General features: G+C 42.2%; 1 protein-coding gene across 2 annotated transcripts in view; it reads left to right on the top strand.

Moving 5' to 3' along the window:
* The window catches only part of LOC125454629 (tryptophan 2,3-dioxygenase-like), an 85,648-nt gene that overhangs the window by 22,959 nt on the left and 41,366 nt on the right, over window positions 1-21,323 (top strand). For both annotated transcript variants that reach the window (XM_048536889.1, XM_048536031.1), the window contains exon 5: window positions 7,766-7,893. In XM_048536889.1, the coding sequence (XP_048392846.1) occupies window positions 7,766-7,893 (128 nt within the window). The remainder of the gene's footprint in view (window positions 1-7,765; window positions 7,894-21,323) is intronic.

Raw genomic sequence — 21,323 nt, 5'->3', positions numbered from 1 at the left:
GCAGTGGAGAAACACAACCGCATGTGTGGAGAGAGAAACAGAATTAACTATTTGACGTCCTGTATGAATCTTTTTTAGAAGTTTCTGTTGACAGATGAGGGGAGTGGAGGAGTAGTGGAATAGATTGTGGGTCCAAAACAAAAGATGAAGGAAGTGAAAACAGTAATAAAGTCACAACTGACCCAGAGGACTGCTCTCTCATGAGAGAAAGAGAACTGTTGTTGGTTTAAACTGATGATCACCTTGCCTCAGGTAAGGTATTTTCCTTCTGGCTGGCACTGAGCTTCATTGGAACAAAGTCGCAGGGTAAGGATGGGAATGTTAGCAAAGTGGTCACTCAATCAGCTTTTTAGAATCATAGAACACCTACAGTGTGGAAACAGGCCTTTCGGCCCAACAAGTCCACACCGAACCTCAGAGCATCCCACTCAGACCTAACTCTCTATAACCCACCTAATCTACACCTCCCTGAACACTATGGGCAATTTAGCATGGCCAGTCCACATAACCTGCACATCTTTGGATTGTGGAAGGAAACTAGAGCACCTGGAGGAAACACACATAGACGTGGGGAAAATGTGCAAACGCCACACAACGAGTTGCCCATGGCTGGAACGAACCCAGGTCCCTGGCACTGTAAGGCACCTGTGCTACCACTATGCCACCCCATTTTTTCTTGCCAATGTAAGGGAAACTTAAAGGTGAGCAGTGAAAACAAAACTACATTGAGAGAAGTCCAAGGAAAATGTTGCTTCCTCTGTTAGGTATGTTTGAAACTTTGAACACTGTGAATGGATAAGGTAAATGGCCAATGAGATTACAAACAAAGGAATGGGGGCTAAGGAAGTGTTAGGAGTGATACAGAAACGGACCAAAATTATGTGGAGGAAACTGTCTCTACAGAATGTTGACAGAACAGGGAAGGTATAGATGTGTTTGGTGGTGACATCTTGATGGCAGTGTCAAAAATAGCAGAGGCACATCCTTTGAATCTAGAGACTGGTAGAGTGGAAAATGAGGTCAAAGGAACCATAATCACTTTCTTGGAAAGGAGGGGATAGACTGTGGGTTGAAGTAAGAGACACATTGAACACAGCTGAGAGCCTTTTTAAACACAGTTGTCGGGGTGGGGTGAGGAAAACTTCTCATTTCAAGAAAAAGGAGGATACATCAGACTCACCCCTTTGGAAGATGGCATCATCAGAACAGATGTGACGGAGGTGGAGAAACTGGAAAAATAGAATGGAATTCTTACAGGAAGCAGGGTGTGATGAAATATAGTTGAGATGACTGTGAGAGTCTGAGTTTGTAAAGGATATTGGTCAACAGGATGTGCCCAGAAATGGTAACAGTGAAGTCAAGGTAGGGAATGGAAGAGTCAGAGATGGACCAGATGAGAAAAGGATGGAAATTGAAAGCACATTTGATTAACTTTTCTAATTCCAGACAAGACCAGAAATTTGCTCCGGCAGTGTAATTGATCATTGGAGAAAGAGTTGTGTATGACAGCCCCTTGTAAGACTGGAATAAGGAAGCTTTTCTGAGTTTACAAAGGGGTCTTGATCAAATGGTCAATGGGCTGAAAAAATAGCAGATGGAGTTCAGTCTGAATAAATGCAAAGCATTACATTTTGACACAACAAATGAGGATTGGGCTTGTACAATTAATGGTAGGGCCTATGGCAGTGTTGTAGAATAGATGTACCTAGGGTTACAGGTATGTCATTCTTTGAAGTTTGTGACACATATTGACAGGGTGGTTTCAAAAGGCTTGCCTTCATTACTCAGCCCTTTGAGTATAGGAGTTGTGAAGGCATGTTGAAGTTGTACGGGACATTGGTGAAGCTTCTTCTGGAATATTGTGCCCAGTTCTCGTCACCCAGTTATAGGAAGGATAATGTTAAGCTGGAGAGGATTCAGAAGAGATTTACCAGGATGTTGCTGAGTGTGCAAGGTTTGAGTTATAAAGAAAAGCTGGATAGGCTGGGACTTCTTTCAGAAGAGCGTAGGAGGTTGAGAAGTGACCTGATAGAAGTTTATAAAAGAATGAGAGACATAGATAGAGTTAATCGTTGTCTTTTCCCTAGGATGGGGGATTCAAGACTAGGGGACACACTTTTAAGGTGAGAAGAGAGATTTAAGAAAAAGACAAGAAGGACATCTTTGTTTTACGCAGAGGATGGTTCATGTGTGGAATGAACTTCCTGAAGAAGTGTTTGATGTGAGTACAATTCCAATGTTTCAAAGACATTTGGTTGGTACTCAAATAGGAAAGGTTTGGAGGGTTATAGGACAGGAGCAGGCAGGTGGGACTAGTTTAGTTTAGAATTATGTTCAGCATGGGCTGAAAGGACTGAAGGGTCTGTTTCTGTGCTGTATGACTCTATTACTTTATGTGGGCATGAAAGCTAAGCAAGCTGACGTAAACTGGTGTACTTAACTAAGGGATAGATAAATGCATGCAAAGACTCAGAAGAAGCTACAGTATAAAGAATGTACTATTAACCCTTAAATGGTGGGAGACAGTAAGAGGAACTTTTGTTGCCAAGTTCCTGAGTGTTAAAACAATAGGGCAGTAATAATTGAGGGATAAAATTACCCAAGTATCAACTGGGATATCAACAGTGAGAAAAGCACAGAGGCAGAAGATTCTTGAACTCCTTTAAAGGGAACATTTTCAACTCGCATGTAACTGGTTCAACCAACAGAGAGAACAATACTATGGTTAGTCTTCGAAAGTGACCCTAGAAAAAGGAACAAAGAAAATTACAGTACAGGAAGAGGCCCTTCGGCCATCCAAGCCTGCACCGACATGCTGCCCATCACAAATAAAACCCCTACCCTTCCGGGGACTGTATCTCTCTATTCCCATCCAATTCATGCATTTGTCAAGGTACCCTTTAAAATTCTCTATTGTATCTGCTTCCACTGCCTCCCCCAGCAGCGAGTCCCAGGCACCCACCACCCTTTGTGTAAAAAAGAACTTGCGTTGTACATTACCTTTAAACTTTGCCCCTTACACTTTAAACCTATGCCTCCTAGTAACGGACTCTTCCACACTGCGAAAGAGCTTCTGACTGTTCACTGTATCCATGGCCTTCATAATCTTGTAGACCTCGATTAAGTCACCCCTCAACCTTCATCATTCCAAGGCGAACAGCCCAAGTTTCTCTGACCTCTCCTCATAGCTAATGCCCTCCATACCAGGCAACATCCTGGTAAATCTTTTCTGTATCCTCTCCATAGCCACCACATCCTTATGGTAGTGATAGATGAGACTAGACAGGTGAATGAAAAAGAAGTGAGTGACCATTTTTGGGTTGGGTAGATTTAACATCATTATGGAAAGGGATTAAGATAGACCAAGAATAAAAGTTTAAAAATTGGTTGGGAAAGGAAACGTAATAAATCTGATTAATAATCTGGCATTCTGAGGAAAGGCTACTGGATCCAAAACATTAAATTTGATTTCTGTCCACAGATGCTGCTAGATCTACTGAGCCTTTCCAGCAATTTCTGGTTTTGTTTCTGGCAAAGCAGGGCTAGTTACCACTGCTTGAAGGAAAGTCAGCCACAAGTCAGTGGTGACATGTCCCCACAAAGAAAAGATACTGCCAGATCTAGAATTCCCCAAAAGCCATAAAGGTTATAATAAAGCAAAACAAAAATAGGAGAGCAAAGTGAGCTTATGAGAAAATCTACAATTTCTAAATGGATTGTGGGGAGACACATGTAGGTGTGCAAAGATTGCTTAAATACAAGGAATTTGCAAATAAATCAGAACCCGTTGCTTTGAAGAGAAACAGCAGATTGGAAGAACAGCTTAAAAAGGACTGAACACAATTTTGAAAGATCAAATAAGTCAATTAATATGCCACTATTTTCAGCCGTGAACTGTATACCTGGCTAAGAACAGCCTGTGGAGTATCAGGCAGTATAAAAGTGCTGAAAACACTGAAAAACCAGGAATTTCCACTTCTTCCCAAACTCTGCTGGTCTGCTGCTATCCCTTGCACAAGAAAATATCAATCACCCAGCTACAGAAGATATACCAGATTTCGTGTTGACCTCTTCACTTCAGCAACAAATAACTCAAGTAATGGATCCAAAAGTATACCAGAGATTTATTGTTTATAAATGTCTCAAAAACACTAAAATTCCAGCAACACTTTTTGAACTGATAAATTACCAAAAAGAACCTACTGCTATTCAGGGAGCAGAATTTTCCATCTCTTGATCAGTTTAATTTTTGAAGATTATCTTAGAACCAAGACTCTAACATACTCACTGGAAACGTGGTGTTTGGTCTCGAATTCCAGTTTGACAGAAAAACAGGTTTGAAACCTGCTCAGATAATCTGATACTTAAAATATTTAGCTCAAGTGCCCAGTAGAGCAAAAAAGAACATTTAGACATCTTGGAAACTTCATAAATTTACCTTCTATGTAGGTAGTCCAACTAGGAAAAGGGGCTGTACTGGACCTAGTATGGGGAATGAGCCTGGCCAGGTGGTTGATGTTGCAGTCGGGGAGCAGCTCGGGAACAGTGATCACAATTCAGTAAGGTTTAAAATACTGATGGATAAAGATAGGTGTAGTTGTTTGGTGAAGGTGCTAAATTGGGAGTAGGCTAATTACAACAATACTAGGCAGGAACTGAAGAATGTAAATTGGAGGCTGATGTCTGAGGGCAAGTCAGCATATGATATACGGGAGGCTTTCAAATGTAAGTTGCTGGGAACTTGGGACCAATACGTTGCTTTAAGGATGAAGGATTAGCATAGCAAGTTTACGGAACCTTGGATAATGAGAGATATTGTGAGACTATAGTTATTGCATGCAGTTCTGGTCACCCCATTACAGGAAGGATGTGGAAGCACTGGAAAAAGTGCAGAGGAGATTTACCAGAATGTTGCCTGGTCTAGAGCACAGGCCCTTTGAAGAAAGGCTGAGGGACTTGGGTCTGTTCTCATTGGAGAGAAGGAGGCTAAGAGGGGATTTAATAGAGACATACAAAATGATCAGAGGATTAGATAGGGTGGACAGTGAGAGCCTTTTTCCGAGGATGATGACGTCAGCTTGTACGAGCGGGGATAGCTACAAATTGAGGGGTGATAGATTTAAGACAGATGTCAGAGGCAGGTTCTTTACTCAGAGAGTGGTAAGGGCATGGAACGCCCTGCCTGCCAATGTAGTTAACTCAGCCACAATTGGGGCATTTAAACAGTCCTTGGATAGGAAAATGGATAATGATGGGATAGTGTAGGGGGAGGGGCTTAGATTAGTTCACAGGTCGGCGCAACATCGAGGGCCGAAGGGCCAGTTCTGCGCTGTAATGTTCTATGTTCTATGTTCTCTGTACTATGTTCTATGACTAATCAAAAAGTGAAATGAAGCATTTATCAAGGGTAGGAAGCTGGGAACACATGAAAAAAGGATGGAATACAAGGAAAGTTGAAAGAAGCCTAAGCAAGGAGTCAAGAGGGCTAAAGAGGTCATGAAAAGACATTGGCCAACTGGATTAAGGAAAATCCTGAGACACGTGCAAAAAGCATGTGGGTAGTCAGGCAGTGAGTTGACCCACTCAAGGACAGGGAAGGGAATTTATATATGGAGCCAGAGGAAACGGGTGAAGTATTAAATGAGTACTTTGTGTCACTGTTCACCGTAGAGAAGGACTTGGTGGATGATAAGCCGGGGGAAGGGTGTGTAGATTGTTTGGATCATGTTGACATCAAAAGGGGGGAAGTATTGGGGTTCTTGAAAAACATTAAGGTAGACAAGTCCCCAGGGCTTGGTGGGCATCTCAGGATACTGAGAGTGGCAAAGGAAGAAATTTCTGGGGCCTTGAGGGAAATCTTTATATTCTCACTCACTGCAGTGGAGGACCCAGAGGATTGGGGATTAGCCAACATTGTTCCTTCATGTAAGAAGGGTGGCAGGGATATTCTGGCTAATTACAGGTCAGTGAACCTTATGTCAGAGGTGGGGAAATTATCGGAGAGGATTCTTCAAGACAGGATTTACTCGCACCTAGAGATCAGGAGGTGTATCAGTGAGATGCAACGTGGTTTTGTGAAGGGGAGGTCATGTCTCACTAATTTGGATGAGATTTTTGTGGAAGTGATGAAGATGATCAATGATGGTCGGGCAGTGGTTGCTGTCTGCATGGACTTCAGGAAGGCCTTTGACAAAGTTCCTCATGGCAGGTTAATACAAAAGGTAAAGTCGCATGGAGTCAGCGGTGAGCTTGCAAGTTGGATAAAAAACTGGCTCGAAGAGAAGACAAAAGAAAGCAGTTGAAGGATTCGTTTCTGAATGGGGAGGGCTGTGACTTGTAGTGTTCCTCGGGGGCCAGCATTGAAACCTTTGCGGTTTGTAATGTACATAAATGATTTGGAGGAGAATGCAACTGGTCTGATTAGCAAGTTTGCCGATAACACAAAGGTTGGTGGAATTGCAGATAGCAATGAGGACTGTCAAAGGATACAGCTGGATGTAAATCGGTTGGTGACTTGGACAGAGAGATGGCGGATGGAGATTAATACGGAAAAATGTGAGGTGATGCATTTTGGAAGGTCGAATCCAGATTGAAAATATACAGCAAATGGCAAAACCCTTAAGAATACTGATATTAGATTAGATTCCCTACAGTGAGGAAACAGGCCCTTCAGCCCAACAAGTCCACACTGCCCCTTGGAGCTTTCACCCAGATCCATTCCCCTACAACCCACACACCCCTGAACACTACAGGCAATTTAGCATGACCAATCCACCTAGCCAGGACATCTTTGGACTGCGGGAGGAAACTGGAGCACCCAGAGAAAACCCACGCAGACACAGGGAGAATGTGCAAACTCCGCACAGACAGTTGCCCGAGGCTGGAATTGAACCCGGGTCCCTGGTGCTATGAAGTTGCAGTGCTAACCACTGAGCCACTGTGCCATCCACAGAAGGGACTGTACTGCAGATGAATCTGGGTGTACAGGTACACAGATCACTAAAAATGGCAATGCAGGTATGTCAGGCATTTGGCATACTTGCCTTCATTGACCAAGTTATTGAGTTTAAAAATTGTCAGGTAATGTTGCAGCTTTATAGAACCTTAGTTAGGCCACTTTTGAAATATTGTGTTCAATCTGGTCGCCACACTACCAGAGTATGTGGTGGCTTTGGAAGGGGTATGGAAAAAATTTACCAGGATGTTGCCTGGCATGGAGGGCATTAGCTATGACAAGATGTTAGAGAAACTAGGGTTGTTTTCACAAAAACGATGGAGGTTGAGGGGGCGACCTGATAGAGGTCTACAAAATATTATGTGCGTGGACAGAGTAGACAGTCAGATGCTTTTTTTTCCCCAAGGTGGAAGAGTCAGTTGCTAGGGGCCATAGGTTTAAAGGCAAGTTATTTTACACAGAGGGTGGTGGGTGCCAGGAACTTGCTGCCAGGAGAAGTAGTGGAAGCAGAACTAACTATAGTGTCGTTTAAAGGGCATCTTGACAAATACATGAATAAGATTGGAAGAGAGGGATGTGGTCTCTGGAAGGATAGGGGATTATAGTTGTTACGGGTAGCATGTTAATGCAGGCTCGGAGGGCCGAAGGGCCTGTTCCTGTACGGTAATTTTCTTTGTTCTTTGTTCTTTGTTCTAAATATTATTTTTATTTGTTCTTGCTGTGTTGGAGGCTGAACTAAACAGGTATGCCAACATATCCTTTTAAGTAAAACGGGTATTAATTTATAACCCATGAAATAATTTGTTCCAGGTGAGAGACGAGAGAAATATGCTGAAAGTGATCTCAAGAATCCACCGAATTGCAATAATCTTTAAGCTTCTGGTGGACCAGTTTGCAGTTCTGGAGACAATGACAGCACTGGACTTCTTTGATTTCAGGTACCAAAGATTTGCAACAATCGCAAACAAGGGAAAAATTGATATATAATTATCTGAATGCAAAGAAACAATTTCTTATTGTCGACAAAATGTATAATTCCACTTATTTTCACACTTGTTGCAATGAAGACCCCTGTCTTAGAGATTCTGAACGTACAATTTAACAACTGTGGTATTTGATCAATACATGATGAGGAGGTGTTAGTGCAATGAAAAATCCCACTCGGCTAGAAATCTAGAACCCAAGACTAATATTTGGGACACGTGTGTTTTAATGCCACAGTGACAATGCTGCAGTTCTCCTCTGGGTTATTAGAAATTGGAAATAAGAGCTTCCCTATCCAATGATGCCATCATCCTGTGAGGGACTTATCACCAGAGACAATTCAGTTTCTTGAGTCAAATACCCAGTTGAAATATATATCATTGGGAATTCTGTACTTCCTTGAAGGAGACAGATTAGCATGTGCCTGAAGAAGCCTCATGTTTGTGAGACAGAAGGAAGTTCTTTTGAACCCATGTAATTGTCGAGTATAGACTAAACTTGTGATCCAGGATCTGCTGTTCCTCTTCAGCATTCATCACGTGGAGGTTTGGGATGGGGAGAAAGAGGAGCAGTAAAATTTGCACCCTCTGTGGTTAATTATCCTCACCATATATCCAGGTGTTCAAGCTTCCTTCATTTCACTTTTGATTATGCCTGTGTCTCACTGGCAATATAGTTGAGGACAACTGGAGCTTTAAGTGAATTTCAGTCCTCCTTTACACGCTTCTGTATTTATGTGAAACATCAAAACATAGTGCTGTTATTACGTTTGATTTGCTTTGATAACTGCATCTAAGGAAGCTTCCGTTATTAATGTTATAATATCATGAAACATAAAAGTCCAAACCTTCAGGTTTCTGGGTTGTTGGAGATTGGAAGCATGCTGGGAAACATGTGGAAACTGTTCAGGCTGTTAAACTTGTGATGGGCTAGTTCCATACTGACTGGACCCATCCATGCATTTCTTTGATGCTGATATTGTGGAAAAGGTGGGAGGAATGTGGTAGGAGTAAATGATGTGTAGAGTTAGATCCCAGAGTGAGAGAAACACAGTTGGCTAGACAAAGGAAAGTGTTAAGGTCAGCCTTGGAGAATGAATCCAGGATCTGTATCCATCTATTCCCTTCTTATTCATGTATTCGCCCAGGTGCTTCTTGAATGCAGTTATTGTGTCTGCTTCCACCACCACCTCTGGCATCATATTCCAGGCACTCAAAGAAACAAAGAAACCTACAGCACAGGAACAGGCCCTTTGGCCCTCCAAGGCTGCGCCAGTCAAGATCCTCTGTCTAACCTGTCATCTATTTTCTAATGGTCTGTGTCCATTTGCTCCCTGCCCATCCATGTACCTGTCCAAATATATCGTAAAAGACGCTAACGTGTCTGCGTCTACCAGCTCCGCTGGCAACGCGTTCCAGGCACCCACCACCCTCTGTGTAAAGAACTTTCCACGCATATCTCCCTTAAACTTTCCTCCTCTCACTTTGAACTCATGACACCTAGTAATTGAGTCCCCCACTCTGGGGGAAAAAAGCTTTTTGCTATCCACCCTGTCTACACCCCTCAAGATTTTGTAGACCTCAGTTAGGTCCCCCCTCAATCTCCGACTTTCTAATGAAAATAATCGTAATCTATTCAACCTCTCTTCATAGCTAGCACCCTCCATACCAGGCAACATCCTGGTGAACCTCCTCTGCACCCTCTCCAAAGCATCCACATCCTTTTGGTAATGTGGCGACCAGAACTGTACACAGTACTCCAAATATGGACGAACCAAAGTCCTATACAACTGCAACGTGACCTGCCAACTCTTGTATTCAATACCCCGCCCAATGAAGGAAAGCATGCCATATGCCTTCTTGACCACCCTATTGACCTGCGTTGTCACCTTCGGGGAACAATGGACCTGAACACCCAGATCTCTCTGTTCATCAATTTTCCCTAGGACTTTTCCATTTACTGTATAGTTTGCCCTTGAATTAGATCTTCCAAAATGCATCACCTCGCATTTGCCCGGATTGAACTCCATCTGCCATTTATCTGCCCAACTCTCCAGTCTATCTATATTCTGCTGTAATTTCTGACAGTCCCCTTCACTATCAGCTACTTCACCAATCTTAGTGTCATCAGCAAACTTGCTGATCAGACCACAGACACCTTCCTCCAGGTCATTTACATATATCACAAACAACAGTGGTCCCAGCACAGATCCTTGTGGAACACCACTGGTTACAGGTCTCCAATTTGAGAAACTCCCTTCTACTACTACCTTCTGTTGCCCAACCAGTTTTTTATCCATCTAGCTAGCACACCCTGGACCCCATGTGACTTCACTTTCTCCATCAGCCTGACACGGGGAGCCTTATCAAACGCCTTACTGAAGTCCATGTATATGACATCTATAGCCTTTTCCTCATCAATCAACTTTGTCACGTCCTCAAAGAATTCTATTAAGTTGGTAAGACATGACCTTCCCTGTACAAAACCATGTCGCCTATCACTGATAAGCCCATTTTCTTCCAAATGCGAACAGATCCTATCCCTCAGTATGTTCTCTAGTAGCTTCCCCACCACTGACATCAGGCTCACCGGTCGATAATTACCTGGATTATCCTTGCCCTTTTTAAACAAGGGGACAACATTAGCAAGTCTCCAGTCCTCTGGGACCTCACCTGTGTCTAAGGACACTGCAAAGATATCTGTTAAGGCCCCGGCTATTTCCTCTCTCGCTTCCCTCAGTAGCCTGGGATAGATCCCATCTGGACCTGAGGACTTGTCCACTTTAATGTCTTTTAGGATACCTAACACTTCCTCCTTCCTTAAGTCAACTTGACCGAGACTAAGCAAACATCTATCCCTAACCTCAACAACCGTCATGTCCCTCTCCGTGATGAATACCGATGCAAAGTGCTCGTTGAGAATGCCACCCATTTTCTCTGACTCAGCACATAACTTTCCTTCTTTGTCCTTAAGTGGGCAAATCCTTTCTCTAGGTACCCTCTTGCTCTTTATATATGAATAAAAGGCTTTGGGATTTTCCTTAACCATGTTTGCCAGCACTATCTCATGTCCTCTCTTAGCCCTCTTAATCCCATTTTTCAGATTCGCTCTACATTCCCGATATTCTTGCAAAGCATCGTCTGTCTTCAGTTGCCTCAACTTCATGTGTGCTTCCTTTTTTCTCTTGGCTAGAATCACAACTTCACCTGGCCACTCTTTGTGTGAAAAGTGTGCCTCACACATCTCTTAAACATTCCCCTAACCCTCCACCCTTGCACTTTGAACCTGCTTCTCCCAGTAATTGATTCCTTTACACTGGGAAGAAGCCTCATCCTTTCCACTCTATCCATGCTATTCACACTCTTTTAAGCTTCTATCAGGTCCTCCCACTAACCTCCTATATTCCAGTGAAAACAAACCCAATCTATTCAACCTTTCTTCATAGCTAAAGTTCCCATACCAGGTAACATCCTGCTAAATCTTTACTGTATCCTCTCCAAAGTATCCATATCCATAGGTGTATACCACTGGGCAAGAGTTATAGCTGGGGGAAAGGCAATTACGATGAGATTAGGCAAGATTTAGGGAGCATAGGATGGGGAAGGAAACTGCAGGGGATGGGCACATTAGAAATATGGAGCTTATTCAAGGAAAAGCTCCTGTGTGTCCTAGATAAGTATGTACTTGTCAGGCAGGGAGGAAGCTGTAGAGCGTGGGAGTCGAGGTTTACGAAGGAGGTAGAATCTCTGGTCAAGATGAAGAAGAAGGCTTATGTTAGGATGAGATGTGAAGGCTCAGTTAGGGCGCTTGAGGGCTACGAGGTAGCCAGGAAAGACCTAAAGAGAGCGCTCAGAAGAGCCAGGAGGAGACATGAGAAGTTGTTGGCGGATAGGATCAGGGTAAACTCTAAGGCTTTCTATAGGTATTTAAGGAATAAAAGAATGACGAAAGTAAGATTAGGCCCAATCAAGGATAGTAGTGGTAGGTTGTGTGTGGAGTCGGATGAGATAGGGGAAGCGCTAAATGAATATTTTTCAACAGTATTCACTCTAGAAAATGACAATGTTGTCGAGGAGAATACTGAGATACAGGCTCCTAGACTAGGTGGGATTCAGGTTCACAAGGAAGAGGTATTAGAAATCCTTCAGAGGGTGAAGATAGGTAAGTCCCCTGGGCCGGATAGGATTTATCCTAGGATCGTCTGGGAAGCCAGGGAGGAGATTGCCAAGCCTTTGGCATTGATCTTTAACTCGTCATTGTCTACAGGAATAGTGCCAGATGACTGGAGGATAGCAAATGTGGTTCCCCTGTTCAAGAAGGGGAATAGAGACAACCCTGGTAATTATAGACCAGTGAGCCCTACCTCAGTTGTTGGTAGAGTGTTGGAAAAGCTTATAATGGATAGGATTTATAATCATCTAGAAAAGAATAAATTGATTAGGGATAGTCAGCATAGTTTTGTGAAGGGAAGGTCGTGCGTCACAAACCTTATTGAGTTCTTTGAGAAGGTGACCAAACAGGTAGATGAGAGTAAACTGGTTGATGTGGTGTATATGGATTTCAGCAAGGCATTCAATAAGTTTCCCCACAGTAGGCTATTGTACAAAATGCAGAGGAATGGGATTGTGGGAGATATAGCAGTTTGGATCGGAAATTGGCTTGCTGAAAGAAGACAGAGGGTGGTAGTTGATGGGAAATGTTCATCCTGGAGACCAGTTACTAGTGGTGTACCGCAAGGGTCAGTGTTGGGTCCACTGCTGTTTGTCATTTTTATAAATGACCTGGATGAGGGTGTAGAAGGATGGGTTAGTAAATTTGCAGATGACACTAAGGTCGGTGGAGTTGTGGATAGTAATGAAGGATGCTGTAGGTTGCAGTGAGACATAGATAAGCTGCAGAGCTGGGCTGAGAGGTGGCAAATGGAGTTTAATGCAGACGAGTGTGAGGTGATGCACTTTGGTAGGAGTAACCGGAAGGCAAAGTACTGGGCCAATGGTAAGATTCTTGGTAGTGTAGATGAGCAGAGAGATCCCGGTGTCCATGTATACAAATCCTTGAAAGTTGCCACCCGGGTTGTCAGGGCTGTTAAGAAGGCATACAGTGTTTTAGCTTTTATTTATAGAGGGATCTAGTTCCGCAACCAAGAGGTTAGGCTGCAGCTGTACAAAACTCTGGCGCGGCCGCACTTGGAGTATTGTGTACAGTTCTGGCCACCACATTATAAGAAGGATGTGGAAGCTTTGGAAAGGGTGCAGAGGAGATTTACTGGGATGTTGCCTGGTATGGAGGGAAGGCCTTATGAGGAAAGGCTGAGGGACTTGAGGCTGTTTTCATTCGAGAGAAGAAGGTTGAGAGGTGACTTAATTGAAACATATAAAATAATCAGAGGGTTAGATAGGGTGGATAGGGAGAGCCTTTTTCCTAGGATGGTGACGGGGAGCTCAAGGGGGCATAGCTTTAAATTGAGGGGAGAAAGATATAGGACAGATGTCAGAGGTGGTTTCTTTACTCAGAGAGTAGTAAAGGAATGGAACACTTTGCCTGCAACGGTAGTAGATTCAGCAACTTTAGGTACATTTAAGTCATCATTGGATAAGCATATGGACATATATGGAATAGTGTAGGTTAGATGGGCTTCAGATCGGTATGACAGGTCGGCACAACATTTAGGGCCGAAGGGCCTGTACTGTGCTGTAATGTTCTATGTTCTCTATATCCTTCTGGTAGTGTGGTGACCAGAACTGTACGTAATATTCCAAGTGGGGCCGAACTAAACTTCCATAAGGCAGCAGAATAACTTGTCAATCCTTCTACTCAATGCCCCTTCCAATGAAGGCAAGCATGCCAGAGGCCTTTTTATTACCTTATCTACCTGTCTTGCTGTCTTCAGTGGTTTGTGGACCTGCTCACCCAGATCTCTCTGCATATAAATACTCCTCAGTACTCTGCCATTCATTGTATAATTTCCACCTGTACTTGACCTTCCAAAATACATCACCTCACATTTGTCTGGATCAAAGTTCATCTGCCAATTTTCTGCCCATGGCCTCCAACCCGTCTATATCCTGCTGTATCCTCTGATAATCTTCGTTACCACCCACAACTCCACCAATTGTTGTATCGTCCACAAACTTAGTAATTAAACCAGCTATGTTTTCCTCCAAATCATTGATGTAGACTACAAACAGCAGAGGTCCCAGCACTGATCCCTGTGGAACACTACTAGTCACAGTCCTCCATTCCAAAAAGCTTCATTTCACTGCTACTCTCTGTCTCCTTTGACTGAACCAGTTCTGTGCCAGCTCACCCCTGATACCAGGTGACTTCAACTTTTATAGCAGTCTGTCATGAAGTACCTTGTCAAAGGCTTTACTGAAATCTGTGTAGACATCAATCACTTCTCCCTCATCAATCATCTTCGTCACCTCTTCAAAAAACTCCATCAAGTTAGTGAGGCATAACCTTCCCCACACAAACCATGTTGTTTATCAATAATCATTCCTTTTCATTCAAATTGCTTATAGATCTTGCACCAAAAGAATCCTTTTCAATAATTCCCCTACCACTGTGAGTCTTACAGGCCTGAAATTTCCTGGATTATCCCCCCTTTACTCTTTTTAAACAATGGGACACCATTAACTATTCTCCAGTCCTCTGGGACCACACCTGTGGCCAAAGAGGATATAAAGCTGTCTCAATGCTCCAGCAATTTGTTCTCTTATCTCCGTCATTATTCTAGGATAGACCTGGACAATGGACTGTTTATGGTAGCAGCCATTATAACCAGGCCTGGTGTCTGGGCTTTGGGCAAGGACATGGAGAAGATATGCAAGCCCTAAAATTGTTGAATTTGATATTGAGTCCAAAAAGCTGCAGTTGGAAAAAGAGGCATTATTTCTCTAGCCAGCACTGGCCTTTGCTGGAGCACTGAGGCAAGCTTGAGACAATGATGTTGGCCAGGGAACACAGTGATATGTTGAAATGGCATACGACCGGAACTCAGATCCCCACGTTCTTATATCATTTGCCCCTTTTCCTGCACCCAACTCTTCTTTGGCATTTATACTTTTCCTAACTGCGATCAGTTCTGAAGCAGGGTCATTAGATCCAAAACCGTTAATTCTGTTTTCTGCAGACCTGCTGATTTTTTTTCTTTCCAATAATTTCTGTTCTTGTTTCTGATTTGCAGCATCGACAGGTCTTTTGTTTTTGTTTAGAAGATTTAGTACCTGTTATGACACAAATAATTCTCCAATAATTCACTGATCACCTGACTTTGTCACTGATCAGACCCACACTAGCATCTGACTACCTCACTGTCAGACCTGATATTGCCCTTTGACACAACCATATTCTCTAACCTGATGATGCTAGACCGGACCATTCCCTATCCAGTTATCATTTTGGCTTCACCCAACAGCCTCCAACTGAATAACTCCATCTTTGACACAACCTTACTTCTTACCCATTTGACCCACCTCTACCCACTCATTTACTAGCCCACACTCTTGCATTAAATTTCTCAAAAGCATTTTAAAATGACCTGGATGCCATGGCTAGTACTGTAAAAGGGAGACATCCTTTTCTTAATCCAATTCTTCAATGACCATCTGGATTTGAACGGGAGCTGCTGCATTATCTGTTATTCTCCGTGCCAGTATCTGATGATTACAAACGCTTCAAGTCTTTGTGAGTAATGGCAATGTTTCCAGCATTGCCCCTGATCAGAAGGTCTAAGCCATTAACTAGTTACTGTGTATCAGGAAGCCACATGAAGAGGAAAGAAACCTCCATTGTCCTGGAGGAAGTTTCAAGGAAGAATACCAACACACATAACTGAAAAGGCATTAAAAGGCAACAAGAAACATAAACGAAAGTGATGAAAAAGAGTTACCCCAGCTACATCTACAACATGATGCAATTGTTTCACTGAACACCAGTACTTTCCTCAAGGCCACAGGGCCTCTGCTCACCACACTTTGGGAATTTTTGATGGTCTTTAAAAGAGCAGATTTAACACAATGATTCAAGGGTTGAGGGAGTTTAGGTTGCAGAAGCTGGGGTTCTTTTGAAGCAAAGGAAATCAAGATGAAGTCTGATAGAGGTTACAAGATTATGACAAGTTTGGAAAAAGTAGTCAAGAAAAAGCTGTTTTCATTGATTGATAGCTCAAGGACTTGTAGACACAAATTTACAATTTTTGGTGAGCGCTGTTGGTGCTGTTGGGTGGTCGGGATGGGACAGATGATAAAGAACTTTATTGCACAGGTTTATTACACTTTGGTAGTAGCCTCAAATCTATTGTACATGACAATCATGGGAGCAGACATTCAATGGCATTTTGAAAAAAAATTGCTGGCCCCATGAAGGAAATGAACTTGCAGCGCTATGGTATAGACCGAGAAGCAGGATTAATTGATTTAGTAACAAGGTGTAGAGCTGGATGAACACAGCATCAGAGGAGCAGAAAAGCTGCTAATTGATTTGGTGTCGGCAAGCTAGCGAAGACTAGGTGGGCAGAACGTATTCTGTGATATTACAAATTCGATGAATCTAACGTTCAAATGTCATCATGATGCTTATGATGTTCGTGAATGTTATTCTTGAACTTGCCATCACCAAAGCTGTCAAATATCAGCTCCAGTGAGATGCATATCACATTCTTGTATTTGATTTAGTGTACCATTCTTGTAACGAGGATTGGCAAAACAATAATATAAAGTCTTCCTTGAAGACAGGGATAATCATTAAGAGGCAAAACATGCATGCATTACGTTTGCCATTGTGTACTGACTACAAGCCATGGAACTAATACTTTTAGGGTGGTTATAGTACTATTGTACAAACCTCAGCAAGGAAGTAAATCTTTAAGATATCACATGTTGTGATGCTATCTTGATGTTCCTATATAAAAGGTCGCCTTTTTATTTCAGCAATTAGTGAGTCAATCTGTAGTTGTCAGTCCAAATGGTTGATCCTGTTCAGTCAACTGTATATATGTGATATTAGTAAACAAAGCAAGCATTGAACCCAGACTGTGGATGTAATTCTGAGATGTATTAATGTACATTGTTGGTGTTGTTAATAAGGTCAAGACATCTATTTTTAACAAGAATCTAATCTTTGTGGTAAATGTTATGTCGGCTAACAGATAGAAAATATATTAGGAAGCAATGCCTGATGGTATTACAAATGGGCTGTTAATCCAGAGATCCAGGTAATGTTCTGGAGAAGTAGGTTCAAATCCTGCCACAGCAGATGTGGAATATGAATTTCATTTTAAAAAAATAACAAAATCTGGAATTAAGAATCTGACCATTAATCCATTGTTCATGAGAAAAACTCATCTGATTCAACTAACGTCCTTTCGGGAAGGAAACAGTCGTCCTTACTTGGTCTGGCCCACATGTAACTCCAGACCTACAGCAAAGTGGTTAACTCTTAATGGCCCTGAAAGGCAATTAGGGATGGGCAAAAAATGCTGTCCTAGTCAGCAATGCCCTCATATCGCCTCAATGATTTTTTTAAAAAATTGCATCATGGTACCAGCTCGTGAGTACAAAAGCTGAAGACAGCAAGGCACCAAAGGCTTGAGAAAAGGATTCCAATCGTTGCAGTTGTGAAAAGTTCTTTTTATTACAGCCACCTATCAATTGTCTGAGTTCAGCGCTGAATTTGTCACTATGATCAAGGTTGAAAGCTACAAATTATACTGGAGCTAGAAGCAATCATGAGTACGCATTCTCTTCAGTGAAAAAGAACGGCACAAGTGACCTGTCCTTAAAAAAAATGGTGCTGAAAGTGCAGCTCCATCCTCAGTGATTCTCAGTTCGACATTTCGGGGAAAACCAAGACAAAAACTGTTTTATATATTGAAAAGGCTTACCCGTTCTTGGTCATCAGTTTGTTCATCCATCTTGTTCCTTGGAAAAGGCACAAATGCAGAGAGAAAAGGTACATGTGATATCATTAACTCATTCAGAGATAGTAAGAACTGTCGATGCTGGAGTCAGAGATAACACAGTGTGGAGCTGGAGGAACACATCAGGCCAGGCAGCATCAGAGGCACAGGAAAGTTGATGTTTCAGGTCGGGACCCTTCTTCCTAGCTCATAATGCATTCTTTTTTGGCATAAAAGCCAGCTAAAGGCACAAGCCTGCAATATTTAAAGCAGCTACCATCATGATTAAAAGGAGAAATTCTCAAAAACATGGAAACAAGAACAGGAAGAGCACTGTGAATGATCATGGGGTTTTATTCTGATATTTTTGAAGAGCACAAACAGCATAATGCAGATAAAAAGCAACCATCTGTACATGGATTGACACACCAGATGCTGAGTATATTTAAGAGAGGAATAAATAGGTTTCGACAAGCTAAGCATGTCAAGCTGTCTGGGAAGAGAGCATAAGTATGGCATTGAGACAAGAATTGGCAATATCTTTTTGAATGGTGAAACAGGCTTATTTCTGTTCCTATTTTGATATATTTATGAAACCTGAACTATTTCAAAAACTAGACAATTTCCTAGAAGCTCGAGCATTTCCCTGTGTTTGGAGTAATTTGCCTGAGCCATTAAAAAAACTTTAGAATCAAACACAATGCAATACCTATGCTCTTTTGAGGATGTAACTACTTCTAAAGTGTTAAGCTTGGTGTGATTAAAAAAATTGAAGCAAAGACTTGCTGGATGATAAAGTATCTTTTAATCTCTGAAAATATCCTGGCATATACATAAGCTACATTTATAAATCTTTTCAGGGCAAATTTCAAAGGAGAGAGGCTTGGGTTACAAAATTTGCCTGTTAACTCAACTTGCCTAAATTGCCCAAATGCCTCTTTACATTATCTTCACCACTGTTACTCCACTAATACTCTCACATAAATTTTTGTTGTAAAACTAATCATGTTTTACCTGGCTTGTTCCTACTTAGTCAATAAGCATTTCGTTGTTGGTACAGATAATAAATTGTTGGAATTGATCTGCCAGAAACCTCTCCAGTGGCCCAGGTAGTGAACCTTGCCTGCCAGGGCCTGCTTTCATGGTCTCCTCTGCCAGTCCTCTGGGAAGAGGATGCCACCACCGTCTGGACCACTCCATCCACAACATTTCTGGGTCTCTCTTGGAGAATTGTGGCACCATCTCTGTCACTTTCTCTGACATCTTCTGTCTGAATGTCCAACACTGAACAGTTCTGAGGAAGGGTCATCAGACCCAAATTGTTAACTCTGATTTCTCTTCACAGATGCAGCCAAACCTGCTGAACTCTTGTAGTAATTTCCGTGTTTGTAAATGAGCAGGACAGCTTCAGAATTCTAAGTGTGTGGCTGGTACACAGCTGCCTTTTATATATGACACATCCAAAGTCTTTCAGTGGATATTCAGTGAGTGGCAAGCTGTTCTGTGGTATGTGGTAAGATGGGGTTATAACTAGACAAAAGGTAAATAGTGGGGTAGATTAATAAGGTGATATAATAAGCAAACAACTGTGGATACTGGAAATCTGAAAAATCAGATTTGAAATCTGGCAGCATCTGTGGAGAGAGCACAGTTAAAATTTTGAGTCTAGCGATTTTTCTTCAAAATGAGGTGAGTTTGGCAAGATACTAACAAGAGATCTTGTTAGGTCTTGAGTTGAGGGCGGCACGGTGGCTCAGTGGTTAGCGCTGCAGCCTTACAGCGCCAGGGACCCAGGTTCAATCCCAGCCTCGGGCAGCTCTCTGTGCAGAGTTTGCACGTTCTCCCTGTGTCTGCGTGGGTTTTCTCCTGGTGCTCCGGTTTCCTCCCACAGTCCAAAGATGTGCTGACTAGGTGGATTGGCCATGCTAAATTGCCCGTAGTGTTCAGGGGTGTGTGGGTTATGGGGGGGATGGGTTTGAGTGGGATGCTTCAAGGGGCAGTGTGGACTTGTTGGGCCGAAGGGCCTGTTTCCACACTGTAGGGAATCTAACAATCTAATCTAATCTAATCTAAAACCTCTAAGAAACTTGATGGAACTAAGACTTATCCAGACAAAAACTGATTCAGCCTTTGCTGACTATTTATAAAGTCTACGAAAAACTAGGGTGTTGTCAGGTTCAGGTTACACACATGGCTTTGCCAGGTAATCACACAACATTTGTACAACTAGCTTTGTTCCAGTAAACTTGGCCCTTTGCAATATTCAGACAGCATCAAAATCCAAAGGACTTGAACAGCACTGCAACCACCACAATAAAGCTGTGTGCAGTTAAGAAAATATTGAACAAATATTGATGTGTTCTGTTATCATTAGGCTCCTGATTTCAATTCAAAGTTTAAAAATGACAGAAGTCTTCTGGAAAATTAACATCAACCAACTTAACTGTCACGATGTAATATTTCTATCCACAGAACTAGCTTTCATTGTCAGAAATGCTAAACTTTGCAACCAAGTGATAAATCTTATTTTAATATGAAACTAACTACACTTACAAATGAAGAAAATAATAAAAAGCAAAACACTACAGACTGAATAAGAACAGGAGTTGGTCATTCAACCCCTCAAATCTACTCCATCTTCCAATAGGATTATGGCTGGTCCAACATTCCTTTGCTCACTTTTCCGCCCTTTTCCCATAACCCTTGACTTCAATGAGCAACAATCTATTTATCGCAGGCTTTAACATACACAAGGTCCCTGCCCCAACAGCTCTCTGTGGCAGAGTTCCAAAGGCTGTCAACACTCTGTGAGAGGAATTTCCTCCTCATCTCAGTCTTAAATAAGTGCCCCTTTACTCTGAGATGATTCCCTTTGGTTTTGATTCACCTGTGAGGGGAAACATCCTTTCAGCATTTACCTGGTGAAGTCCCTTAAAAAAACTATATGTTTCAATGAGATCACATCTCAGTTTTCTACACTCTAATAGGTAGAATCCCATCCTGTTTTACATTTGCTCATGGAATAATCCCTCTACGCTGGATTATCCAAGTGAACCTTCTCTGAGCTGCTTCCAATGAAGTAATATCTTTTCTTCAATAAGTAACCAAGTCGGATGCTCACTGTGCTCCAGATGTTGTCTGACCAGCACCTTATACAGCTGCAGTAAGGTCTCCCTATTCTTGTACTCCAACCACCTTGAAATCAGGACCAACATTCCATTAACCTTCCTGATTATCTGCTGTCCCTGTGTTCTAGCTTTTTGTGTTTTGTGTACAAGTATTCCCAAGTTACTTAGTGTTGCGTCTTGCTGTAGTTTTTCTCCATTCAAATATTACTGCACTTTTGTTCACCATGATAAAATAAAGAACTCCACATTTTCCCACATTATAGTCCAATGCCAAACTTTTGTCCACTTAATTATCCTCTGAGCATCTCCCTTTAAACTGTTTATTTCTCTCTTGCAAGTTGCCTTTCCACCTATT

Source organism: Stegostoma tigrinum, chromosome 1 (genome assembly GCF_030684315.1).
Source record: "Stegostoma tigrinum isolate sSteTig4 chromosome 1, sSteTig4.hap1, whole genome shotgun sequence".
Taxonomy (NCBI): Eukaryota; Metazoa; Chordata; class Chondrichthyes; order Orectolobiformes; family Stegostomatidae; genus Stegostoma; species Stegostoma tigrinum.
The sequence above is the reverse complement of the archived record's forward strand: the minus strand, read 5'-3'. Positions and strand labels throughout refer to the sequence as shown.